The 12,843-nt window shown below is 56.2% G+C and overlaps 1 protein-coding gene across 1 annotated transcript in view; it reads right to left on the reverse strand.

Moving 5' to 3' along the window:
- Nucleotides 1-8,326: 8,326 nt before the first annotated feature.
- AP1M1 (adaptor related protein complex 1 subunit mu 1) overlaps nt 8,327-12,843 on the reverse strand; it is a 28,987-nt gene continuing 24,470 nt past the window's right edge. Inside the window, exons 10-12 of the mRNA XM_039243346.1 lie at nt 9,902-10,027; nt 9,253-9,328; nt 8,327-9,172 (exon numbers count right to left, since the gene is read on the reverse strand). Of these exons, the coding sequence (XP_039099277.1) occupies nt 9,150-9,172; nt 9,253-9,328; nt 9,902-10,027 (225 nt within the window). The 3' untranslated portion in view covers nt 8,327-9,149. The remainder of the gene's footprint in view (nt 9,173-9,252; nt 9,329-9,901; nt 10,028-12,843) is intronic.

A 12,843-nucleotide genomic window follows, 5' to 3' on the forward strand; every position in this document is an offset into this window, starting at 1 on the left:
CCCTCGGCCCCCAGCCTGACTGTGGGCGGGCGGTCAGGGCTGCAGCGGGTTGGGACGCGCGGGGACCACAGCGCCCCCTAGCGGGGCTGCGGTGAAGACGCCTGGTAACACTAAGTGCTGGCGAGGATTCGGAGCACGCGGAGTGCTCCCTCGCTGCTGCAAAATGTTCGCCCGCTTTGGAAGGCCGTTTGACCGTGTCTCCTGAAGCCGAACGTGGGTCTCCCCTCCCCTCCGACCCAGACAGCCTACCCGCGGGAAGAAAACAGGCAGCAGCCACAAGACGGGCTGGGAACGGTTCCATCTAGAGCCCGGGACACAACCCCAGCGTGCATAGCAGGGCAGCTGGACCACAAGCCGCCCGGGCCATACAGCAAACAGTGTGCAGCAAGGTAGGCGCGGGGGGGGGGGGGGGGACGCGCATGGGTCTCAAAGTCATGCAGCCGAGCAGAAGTGGCCCGACCCCAAACAGGACACCACTGTGGGGTTCTGTTTGCCTGAATTGGAGAACGGGGAGGTGAGGCAGTGGTGTTAGCTGAGAGCAGCATGGCTCCCTCTTGAAGGGAGGGAAGGATGATCTAGGGAGCCTAGGGGGCTGGCTGGGGGCGGGGAGTGGAGGGAGGGGTGTTACGTGTTGATCTGAACACGCAGAGGTCAATATGCATCAGGCTTCACACAAGATCTGAGTATTTGGTACATTTTGCTGCTTTATTTTATCACCATCCAAAAGTGAATATACACGGGGCACCTGGGTGGCTCAGTGGGTTAAGCACGGACTTCGGCTCAGGACTTTGGCTCAGGTGGTGATCTCCCGGTTAGGGAGTTCCAGCCCCACGTTGGGCTCTGTGCTGGCAGCTCGGAGCCTGGAGCCTTCTTCGGATTCTGTGTCTCCCTCTCTTTCTGCCCCTCCCCTGCATGAGTTTTCCCTCTCTCTCTCTTTCAAAAATTAAAAAAGATTTAAATAAAGAAGCCCAAAAGTGCATATATAATCTCTTAAACAAAAAAATTGGGTAGACTTTAAATACATCAACTATCAGTAGCGTTAAAAGTATGTGGTAAAAGGGGTGCCTGGGTAGCTCAGTCGGTTAAACACCCAGCTTCAGCTCAGGTCATGATCTCACCGTTCGTGGTTTCGAGCCCCGCGTCAGGCTCTGTGCTGACAGCTCAGAGCCTGGAGCCTGCTTGGGATTCTGTGTCTCCCTCTCTCTCACTGCCCCTCCCCCATTCACATCCCCCACTCACATTCTCTCTCTCTCTCAACAATAAATAAACATTTAAAAAAGTAAAAAAAAAAAAAAAAAACCCATGTGGTGATGTGGATGTGAAGCAGCATGTAGCCACTGTTCTGAGGTTTGGGAGGGCAGGGAGGGAGGCTGGGGGTCCGGGGTCACTGTGAGGAGGGGGGTGCTCACTCGGGGCTGAGCAGGGGCTGAGGGGAGAGGCAGGTTGGCACAGAGGAAAGTGCTCCTCCAAAAGAACTTGCCAGAAATTTCCAGGCACAGTATGCCCAGTTTGGCCAGGTGCCATGGCCTCATAGCCTTATTAAAACAAACAAACAAACAAACAAACAGTGAAATCCCTCAAAAAATGAAGCGTGAATTACCATATGGTCAGCAATTCCCCTCCTCGGTATAGACCCCAAAGAACTGAAGGTGGGGACTCCAACGGCTATTTGCTATCACAGCTGTGCTGGTCACAGCCCTCAAAAGGTGGAAAGAACCCAAGTGGCCCTCAGTGGCTGAGCACATGAACAAACATGGTGAATCCACGCGGTGGCACGTTAGTCATAATAAGGAGTGAGACACTGAAGCCATGTGCTACCATGTGGACAAACACCTTGCAGAGCTAAAGAAGTGACTCTCAAAGGCACAAATACCACATGATTCCGTTTCCATGAAGTGTCCAAAGAGGTAAATGGGCAGAGGCAGAAGGGCAGACTGGTGGTTGCCAGGGGCTGGGGGAAGGGAGGGGAGCGACTGCTCATGGGGACAGGTTTCCTCTTGGGGCAACAGAATGTTCTAGAATCAGAGGGAGGTGGTGGTTGCATAATACTGTGAATGCCCTAAATGCCACAGATTTGCTCACTTGAAAACGGTTAACTCTATGTCATGTGAACTTCACCTCGGTTGAAGGACGATGGCAATTTGGTGGCCCCACAGTCTTCACGCCTTCTGGAAGGATCGCGGCCCCTGGAGAGGGCAACTGAGAAGTTCGCACTTGGTTGACAACAATCTAAAACTTCCTTCTTCAAGAGACTCTTTCTGCCACCGAAATGGCATGCAGCGGCCCCAACACGGACTGGGAACAGGCCCAGAGGAGGGTAAGGGGCCCACTCAAGGTCACACAGCCAGGGAAGCTGGTCGGACTGGGGTTGGACTGGGGACCCTGAGAAGGCCTGGGTGAGAGGCAGACCAGTTCCCTGTTTGTAGAATAAGGAGCTGGAAGGAAGTGGGTGAGGGGCACCCTGCCCACCCTCCTCCAAGACCCCTTTCCCCACCCCAGAGGGCAGCCAGAGCAGGCTGAGTGGGCAGCACTGGGCATGGGGCGCCTGAGGGCCATTCTGGCCTGTCTTTGGGCCTCAGTTTCCCCTGTGTACAGTGGGGGCTGCAGGCTAAGCCGGGCACTGGGCGGCCTGCCCTGAGCTGGGGTTCCCTGAGGTGCGGTGACCAGCCTGACACCGGGCTGGCCCTGAGTTGGTTCTTCTGGCCGGGACAGAATGGCCACAGGGGATCACAGGCACCACCCTGAGATCTGCTTCCCTAGCTTCTTCCACCGGGTCCGAGAAGGCACCACAGGGCCATCAGGGGGCATTCAGGACCTGTCACCTTTGTGACCTTCCCAAGCCTCAGTGTCCACATCTGTCACAGTCGGGCTGCAGTGAGGACCCCCAGGAAGGATAGCAGGGGTCCAGGGCACCCCTGTGTTCAGAGAGGCCCTGTCCTGCTCACCTTTCCAGGTGGCCCAAGTCCTGGGTACCCACGTGTTGATTTCTGACCTGTAGGCGCCCCCTTGTGGCGATGACTGGCAGAACCTGGGGTGCGTCCACAGGTCACGTCCACAGGTCCCGTCCCAGCCCCACGCTGCCCTGGAGCCCAGCAGTGACCAACCAGACAGGGAGCTCTGCCCTTGAGGGTCTTCTAAGGCAGATGGGGACACAGGAAAATGTGGGACAAAGAGCAATTGCACGGAGGGGCGCGTGTGGGGACAAGCTGGAGTGGCAGCGGGGAAAGGCGACATGCGAGTTGAGCTGTGGGTGTCAGGGAGGAGGCAAAGAGAAGGGTGCCCCAGGAAGGGACTGCAGGCACAAAGGCTCCGAGGGGAGACAAGCTCGGGGCGGAGAGGCGGGGGTGGCGAGAGCGGAGGGAAGGGGGGTGTGAGTGGAAGCCAGAGCCCGCCCTGGGCTAGGCCCACAGGACAAGGGGTTTCACTCTTAAGGGCGCTGGGGAGCCATGGTGGGATTTGGAGCAGGGAAGAAACGGGATCTGAATTGCAACCTTTGTTAAGAGCCATCTTAGGCCGTGGGGCGCCTGGGTGGCTTAGTCGGTTAAGCGTCCGACTTTCGCTTAGGTCATGATCTCGCGGTTCGTGGGTTCGAGCCCCGTGTCGGGCTCTGTGCTGACTGCCAGCTCAGAGCCTGGAGCCTGCTTCAGATTCTGTCTCCCTCTCTCTCTGACCCTCCCCTGCTCACGCTGTCTCTCTCTCTCTCTCCTAGAAATAAAATAAATAAATAAAAATAAATAAAAAAAAAAAGAGCCATCTTAGGCCATCACAAAAACACCGATGATACCCTTTGTGTTGAACAAATCTCCACGTACGGGCCACTGACCGGAAGTCTCTGGCTTCCCGCGGTCTCTGGCTGTCTCTCTCTACCCCCAGAGTGTACCGCGGTCCAGAATTTGAGTTAGTCCTTCCTTCATATGACTTATACTTTATGACGTACTATGTTGGCCATAAACAATATTTGTGTGATTCTAAACTCCGTATAAATAATGGACAGTGTCCTGCAATCTGCTCATTTCACTAATATCGTTCATATTTGTGAACTATTAATATTTTTAGTTTTTAAGCTTTGAAGAACTGAGGAAGTTTCCCTCCAGCCCCCGGCCGTCGCTGCGTCGCTCGTGCCCGTGCTCCCTTCCCTGGTGGCGTGGAGTGGGCTTCTGTGCCTTTCCGTCGCTGTGTCCCATCGGCTGCGTGGGGCATCCACCGTCTGCGTTTCCAGTTTGGGGCCATCGTGAGTCAGGCCGCTGCGATCATTCCATCAGTGTCTCTCCATGGACTCACGGGCTCACTCGTCTTGGGTCACTTGCCCAGGGGTGGAACTGTGGGGTCGCGGGCTGGGTGAACGTTCAGCTCTGGGGGGCGGGGGTGCACTGAGCCCGGCTGTGGGAAGTGGCCGTGTCAGCACACCCAGCCCTGGCCGCTCACCGAGTGAGCAGAACATGCGCCTGGAGGGGCACTTGCTGGGCCCTCCCTCCCCCTCTGCGTTTGGGTTGTGTCCTGCTGCTCGCTCTACCAGGGCTGCGGGGGCTGCCGCGAACACGTCTCTGTGCAGGGCCTGTGCTGGAACTCGGGCCAGGGCGGCGGGACAGCGGGGACATTACTTCCACGAGCCCCTACCGGAGATCGCAGGTGCAGCTCCCAGCCGCACCTGTGAGATCCCGGGGCTTCGGGGGCCCCGCTCCTGGCCCTTCCTGCCCACCCTGCACGTTGCTGGAGGAAGCCAGCAGATAAAGCCTCCCTTCCTGCTCCAAGAAGGGCCCTTTCTGATGCTTGGCGGGAAGTGGGATCGTTTGTAGTGGGGAAGCTTCTCCCTTCTGTTTCTGGGCTCGTTTCCATTAGGGAGGTCGGCCGTGTCTTAACATTTCTTTCTGGAACTAACGGGTATGGTTTGGTTTGGTGCTGGAACAAGTTACATGGGTTGGGTGGCCTCTGTGGAAGCCTTCCACGTCCCTGGAATGAACCCTGCTTAGTCACCGCATAGGATGCTATCGGCCGCTGCTCCGTCCTGGACGCTAATATTTTGTCTAGCAGTTTGGCTTTGTTATTCGTAAGGTTCGCCACGGTTTCTTTTCTACCATCCTGAACTGGTTTTGGCATTCAAGTGCCGGCTGCTTAAAAGAATGACCTGGGGGCTTTCCATCTTTTTTTTGATCCTCTGGAATTAACTGACATTAAACTCATCTGATTTTTGAGGCATTAAATTTGGGGGCATTATAACATCATACTGGAAAGCGCATAGAACACAAGCATACAGTTTAACAGAATTATGGAGCAAACACCCACGTCACCACCACCCACTCAGGAAATAGAGTGTGGCCGGCATCCAGAGCCCCTGTGCTTGCCCGCCCTCCCCCCGAGGCAGACCCACTCTGATGTCCTCTTCCCTTCTCTACATTTGCCCCTTGTGGTGGGAGCATCCCTGAAGAGTACAGCTTGGTTGAACTTGTTTTTGAACTTCATTCTAAAGCACTCACACTGTGTGTTGTTGTGTGTCTTTTTTTTTTTTAATTTTTTAATGTTTTTATTTATTTCTGAGAGAGAGAGAGAGAGAGAGAGAGAGACAGCATGAGCAGGGGAGAGTCAGAGAGAGAGTGAGACACAGAACGTGAAGCAGGCTCCAGGCTCTGAGCTGTCAGCACAGAGCCTGACGTGGGGCTCGAACCCACGAACCGTGAGATCATGACCTGAGCCGAAGTCAGACGCTTAACCGACTGAGCCACCCAGGCGCCCCTGTGTGTCTTATTTTTTTTAATTTATTTTGAGAGAGAGAAAGACCGCGAGTGGGGGAGGGATGTAGATGGGGGGAGGGGGAGAGAGAGAGAGAGAGAGAGAGAGAGAGAGAGGGAATCCCAAGCAGGCTCCACACTCAGTTCAGAGCCAAAGTTGGACGCTTAACAGACTAAGACACCCAGGGGCCCCTATTTTGTGCCGTAATTACTATTAATGAAGTAGGTCTTGATGTCCAAATGGGTCATCCTGTTTTATTCTCCTTCAAGACTCTTTATTATTCTTGGCTCTTTGACCTCCCATGGAAGTTTTACAGTTTGCTTGTCAAGTTCTACACACACGTGACTGGGGTTTTGACTGTGAACTCATTTAACCTACAAGTTGTTTGGAAGAGTCTGTTCGTTTCCTATTGCTGCTGTAACAAATTATCACAAACGTCGAACAACACGGATTTATTCACACATCCTGAGGGTCCAAAGCCTGAGACGGTCTCACTGGAGCACATAAAGCCACAGTGCGGGCAGGACTCATCTCGATCCCTCCCGGCTTTGGAGGCTGCCTGCACCCCTGGCTGGCAACTGCTTCCTCCACACCCCAGGCCCCTCACACACCGCCACTTTCCGCTTCTCCCTCTACTGTCAAGGACCGTTGTGATTACACTGGACCCACCATGTCGGTCAGGGTAACCCCCCATCACGGCCAGCCTATTAGATCTGAATCTCGTCATGCAACTTAACATATTCATAGGTTCTGGGGACTGGACCGCGGACATCTGGGGAGGCACTATGCTGGCTACCACGAGGAATATTGGCATCTTCGGTACTGAGACGGTCATTCGATGCCCATGGCGTACCTCTCTCTCCATTATGTCTTCCCTAAACACACTCCATAAAGTTCCCCTGGGGGCCTTGTGTATTTTTTGTTTCCCACTATTAATGGGATTCATTTCGGGTACTATTGTCAATAGTTTGTAGCTGGCTTAAGGGTTGTTTATTCTTTCTGATCATGAATGAGTGCTTAATTTTATCAAAGCTTTTACCTGCACCTATTGAAGTGATAATTTTTTTTTAAAGTAGGCTCCACGCTGGGCGCTCCATGCAGCACTTGAACCTTATGACTCTGAGATCAAGACCTGAGCTGAAAAAAGTTGGACGCTCAATGGACTGAGCCACCAAGGGGCCCCCCCTTCAATTTTATTTAAGATCTTCACATCTACAGTTGTCAGTGAGGTCAGTCTAGAATTTTCCTGTTTCATATTGTTTTGAGGAAATGCTGGTCTCACAAAATGAATCAAGAAATGTTTCCTATTTTTCTACTCTTTGAGAGACTCTTAAACTCTTTTCTTTCCCTCGAGTGTTCAGTGGAACTTTTCCAGTAACACCATCTGGGTCCAGAGCTCTGATTGGTTCTGTTTCTTCAGTTGCTTACAGGACTATTCAGATTTTTTCCCTTTTTTTGAGTCAGTTTTTTCGCCCCTAGGAACCTGTCCAGGTTAGCTGACATTTCCAGGGTGCCGGCCCCCAGCCACTCACAGCATCCTCCCCCGCCCCCGCGCAGGACAAGGGACAGCCCCTCCTCCGGGAGGCTGAGGCCGGGGCAGGCGCGCGGCCCAGGGCCTGACCGCCGGATGAAACGGCCTCCATCCTGCTCTGGCCTCTGAAAAGCCAGGTCTTTACTTTCCGGCAACCGTGACTCGGGCCTTCTCGTCATCTTGATCAGATCTCCCAGCAGCTTCTGAATTCCATTCATCTTTTAAAATAACCAACACGTGGTTCTGCTTTTTATTGAATGTTTGCCTTCTATTCCCTGTTCTGCTTATTTCCTTCCTTCTATGCTTGTAGGCTTATTTTGTTGTTCTTTTCCTAACTTGAGACAGGTGCTTAGCCCATCATTTCCCATCTTCCTCTTACACCTACTGTATCTAGTATGCACACGCCCGCAGTGGGAGGGTCTGGAAAGCCTTGTCCCAGGCACTGCTGGGAACAGAGGCCCCACTCTGCCCTGTGGATGACCTCTGTCCCACAAGGGCCCTGGAGGCCGCGGCTTGGCCTCCAGGGTGGCAGTGATGGACCCAGGGTCTTCAGGAGAGAGGCCATCAGGGCCCGTGTGGATGTGGGCAAGGCATCAAGGGGGCCTTGAAGGGCAGTGGCCTGAGCCCCGGGCAGCGTCCTTTACCACCGCAGGTGGAGGGCAAGATTGTATTTGGGTTGACACCCACCAGCCCTCGGAGGGGGCACCGGGTGATCGGGGAGAGGCACAGGGGTGAGCCGGGCAAGGCCCAGCGGGGCAGTGGGGTGAGACGCGGTGCCTGCCGGGGGGAGACAGGGCGCTTCCCGCCCGTGCGCCCGCCACAATCCCCGCTGAGGACCAGGCGTCGGTTCTCAGACTCCAGTGCACATGTGAGTCACTGATGGAAACTGTTAAGTGCTCTCCTGGGCCTTGATCCCAGAGGCTCTGCCGGCAGGCTGGTGGGGGTGGTGGTGTCCGTGAACATGCCTTTCTAGTGAGCTCGGAGAGGACCTCGATGTGAGTCCGGCACCCGCCCCTGGCCACCCAGAGCAGCCTGCAACACGCTGACCAGACGGAGGGCAGGCAGGGATTAAGTAATGGAATTTAATGTAATCGTGACACGGACACAGACAGGGTGGTGGTGCGGTGACCCAGCACAAGCAGGGTGGCCTGTGCCCCCCACCCCCACCCTCCGGGGCCGGCGGTCCCCCAGGGGACAAACACTGATGTGGCCGGGTGATGTCCTTGCGTGGCACAGCTCACCCTGGAAGGCACCTCCTGAAGTCTGACGTCCAGGCCGGCAGCCCCCCGGAGCAGTCAGAAGGTGCAGCCACAGAACTGAGCGTGAGGCTCCGGCCGGATGTTGGAGGGTCACCCAGGGCTGGTGCTGGGGCGGGGGGTGTGGTCCTGCCCGCGAGAAGTGCTGCCCAGGAGCTTAGGGACAAGTGGCGGGAGGCGCGGACAGTGAGGGTCACGTAAACAGCAATGGACGAACAAGACGAAGTCTAGGAACGCTTACAAGCCTACGACGTTCGGCTGAACGGCAATAAAACAGCGGCCCCGCGGGCCCGGCGCCTGCTGCGAGCGGCCGGCAGTCCGGCAAGCATTTCGCATCTTTCTGGCGCCTGGGAGCTAAACAGCACAGAAGGCTGTACTTGATAACTGGAGGGAAAGATTTCATTTCCTTCCCCTCAAACCGACTCGGGCAGAGAGATGAGACTTCTCAAAGATGAGCCGCTTCTGGGAGAAGGGGCCTCAGGGACGAGAGTGGCACCGGCAGAGCAGGTGCACCTGGAGGAGGAGGGGCCCCGGGAGGAGTGGGAGGGCGGCTGGCGGTGCCCCTCCTCCATCCGGCAGGCTTGGCAGGTGCTTCCTGCGGGTGCCCCCATCTGGAGCAGCAGCCGCGGGGCCCCTCACTGGGTCCGGAGCTGGTAATCTGGAAGCAGGGAGGGACGCGTCGGGTTTATGCTCTGCACCTGGGGGAGGGGCCACCTTCCCCCCCGCCTGGGGACGCACCTCCGTTCTGAGTGATGTACCGGACCCACGGCAGAGCCTGGTAGCCGCTCTTCTCAATGATCTTCAGGTAGCGCACCTAGGGCACGGGCAGCAGGGCCTGAGTAGGGACGCACTGGTCCCCATCGTTCCCTCGGGGGCTGCAGCGGGGTGGGGAGGGCCCGGGAGGGGTGGGGAGGCTGTGAGGAGGAGCAGGCAAGCCCAGGAAGTGGGGGGGCGGGGGCATCTGTCTGTCTGGGACGTGCAGATGCTGGGGGGTGGTGTCATGGCTAGAAGGTGCAGGAAAGAGCAGGCTGTGCGCTCCCCTGCGGGTTTGGGAAACAGGCCCCGTGGTGGCAAGTATGTGAACACCAGAGGCTCAAACTCTAGTTCTGGGGGCTGAACGAGTCTCTGATCTTGGGGCTGAAGTGCAAGGTGAGGTCTGCGTGGATAGGTGTGGGCCCATGCTGCCTGTAGAGAGCAGCAGGGTAGGGCAGCACCCTGGGACAGGCAGACTGGCCCCATTGTCTGAGCCGGGACCCACACCCGGGCCCGTCCCCCCCGAGCCGGGACCCACACCCGGGCCCGTCCCCCCCGAGCCGGGACCCACACCCGGGCCTGTCCCTCCGAGCTGGCACAAACACGTGTGCTCTGGGGCCTTGGCTGCACGTACCTGGATGCCGGAGGTAGTGAAGTATGGGATCTCAAACTTGACGCTGATCGGGGGCTTGCCCTCCTTGTCCTCTGCCTCTACACTCGGAAGGCCAAAGTGGGCCCGCATCAGGTACTCCTTGCCGCCCTGAGGGAGCGGACGTGGGAGAGATGGTCAGGCTGAGGCCCCGGCCTGGCTCAGCCAACAGCTGCCCCTGAGAGTGCCAGGTGGCCGGCCTGGCAACTGAGCCGCTACCCACGTGGCTGCGTCACCCAGAGTCTCGGCTCCTCTGACACACTTACACTTAGCCCAGGCCTCTCGGACTGTGCGGCCAGCCGAGCCAGCCCGATCGCAGGCTGCATAAAACTGCTGAATTCTTAGGATCAACACAGTTGCAGAAACTCTCGGGGAGAGAAGACCAGTTGCTGCAAAGACGCCTAGACTGACACGCCTCAGGAAGGAGAAGGGGGCACGAGGTGTACACACAGTGCAGGTCCAGGCCACCTGCCCGGCCCAGAGCCCGAGTCAGCACCCCTCGTGCCCTGTGTCCAGGCAGCACGTGGAAGCACAAGGGAAAGGTCAAGGTGAGGAATGGTGAACGGGGCGAGATAACAAGAGAACAAGTCGGAGGTCAGGGGCTGACTGATGAGCTGGGCTCGGGTCCTACTCCCAGAGGCGGCCCAGTAATGACTGGAAGCCCAGGCCGGGATGTGAGTGAGGCATCTGGGCCTGGACGTCCAAGCGCCCGGGTTATCTCGGCTAGAGGAGCAGGGACCAAAGAGAAGACAGCCCTCGTCACACACAGGACCCCGGGTGGCCCCAGGGCTCTGGTGGGAGTGGGCAGAGCAGGGCAGAGCCGAGTCGCGGCTGCCCGGCCTGTGCCCATGCCCCCCTCCTGGGACGGAGCCAGTGGTCCGTCTGCTCACCGCCGCCGCCGGGGCAGGGCCAGCGCGAGAGGGGGAGCGCCGTCTGGGTCAGTGACATGTGCTGAGTAAAGACTCTGGGACAATGAGGGGAGAATAACATGGTCCCGGCCGCAGACAAAGCAGGCGGCAAAGGGACTAAATCCGCTCCGGCAGCCTGTGTATGAAACAGCCCCCGAATCCAAGCCTTTGTAAAGACAAAAGGGAAAACGAAAGCAGGAGGAGCTCCGGGGGGCGCGGAGAGGGTCTGCTCGCCCACGGGGGGCCGGCATGTCGGCGTCAGCAGGTGCAATTCCCCTGTGGGCCAGAAACACCTACGGGCTGGCTCGCAGACCAAAGCCCAACTCTGTGCCACAGAAGCAGAGGAGGCCACGCCAGGAGGAAGGCCCGGAGAAGGCGCGAAGGCAGGAGCAGAGGCTGCTGTCCTGGGGTGGGGGGTGGGGGGAGTGCAGGGCAGGGATTTCAGGTGCCGCGGGGGAGGACGGCCGCGGTCCCAGAGGCTGCAGTCCTGTGACCCACGGGGAAGACGTCACAGCTACGAGTAGCCGAGTAGCCACAACACCAACACGCGGCAGCCACTTGCCAAGCGGATGCTACACGTCTGGGGTGCAGCGGGAGCTGCAGGGAGGCCGAGCTGATGGACGGACGCCCCCCCACCGTCTCAGCTGGCCTCGTGGGCTCTCTGCCCTGCTAACAGAAACCCCGTCTTCCTCTCAAGCGCAAGTGCACGCGGGAGCTGCAACCTCTGACCTCCTATTAGCATTCGACGAGCGCTTCAAGAAATCCCAGAAACAGAAATGATAAGAATCACGCTGTCTGGCCTCAGTGCTCCAGATCTGCAGTGAGGAGGAAGGAAACACAGAAGGCCCTTCCCTGAGGAAATTTAAAAAGAACGACCCACTCTGTTTGATTTCAGAATTTCTAGATGATTGTACCAAACACGACATGTCAGAACCTAAGGGTTATGCAGCGAAGGCAGGGCTCATAGGAACGTCTGCAGCTTAAACGCTTGTGGTGATGCAGATTCGAAAACAAAACCATCAAATGAAAATACCTAACTTTAGGGGTGCCTGGGTGGCTTAGTCGGTTAAGCGTCCGACTTTCACTTAGGTCATGATCTCGCGGTTCGTGGGTTCGAGCCCCGCGTCGGGCTCTGTGCTGACAGCCAGCTCAGAGCCTGGAGCCTGTTTCAGTCTGTGACTCCCTCTCTCTCTGACCCTCCCCTGCTCACGCTGTCTCTCTCCCTCTCTCCTAGGAATGAATATAACATTAAAAAAAAAAATTTTTTATAAAAAAAAAAAAAGAAAAAAGAAAATACCTAACTTTAAAACTTAGAACAAGGAAAGGATGAAGAAGTTTAAAGACTTATAAAAGACTGGGGAATATTACAACAATTACAAAGCAAATCTGGGAAGAAAAAAAAATAAAAAAGAAAAGCCCTCTAGGTAGTCTTATCAAGAAGACAGAGGCCCAAATAGACAAAATAAAAGATAACAAGATGGAAGTAAGATTTCTTTTTTTTTTAATTTTTTTTTTTAATGTTTTATTTATTTCTAGGAGAGAGAGAGAGACAGCATGAGCAGGGGAGGGTCAGAGAGAGAGAGACACAGACTCTGAAACAGGCTCCAGGCTCTGAGCTGGCAGTCAGCACAGAGCCCGACGCGGGGCTCGAACCCACGAACCGCGAGATCATGACCTAAGCGAAAGTCGGATGCTTAACCGACTAAGCCACCCAGGCGCCCCAAGATGGAAGTAAGATTTCTAAGTGAACGGGGGAATAAAAAAAGACAGACATTTTCTACAAGTTGGCAGACACCCTGAAGACCTGGTTAGAATGGTGAACTTTGAAGGGAAACAGAATTTACCCACACAGCCTCTCACAGAAGTGGAAGCTCTGAATGGCCCAATTTCCATAGAAGAGGTAAAGTAGTCGAGATCTGGAAGGTCACAGAGCCAGGTTCTATCAACCTCAAGAACACTGTGGAGACGGGGCGCAGGCACGGGATAAGTGCCGGGGGGGGCAGTGTGATTACGGGGCAC

The sequence above is a fragment of the Hyaena hyaena genome, unplaced genomic scaffold, assembly GCF_003009895.1.
Source record: "Hyaena hyaena isolate Hyena2069 unplaced genomic scaffold, ASM300989v1 scaffold_227, whole genome shotgun sequence".
Lineage (NCBI taxonomy): Eukaryota > Metazoa > Chordata > Mammalia > Carnivora > Hyaenidae > Hyaena > Hyaena hyaena.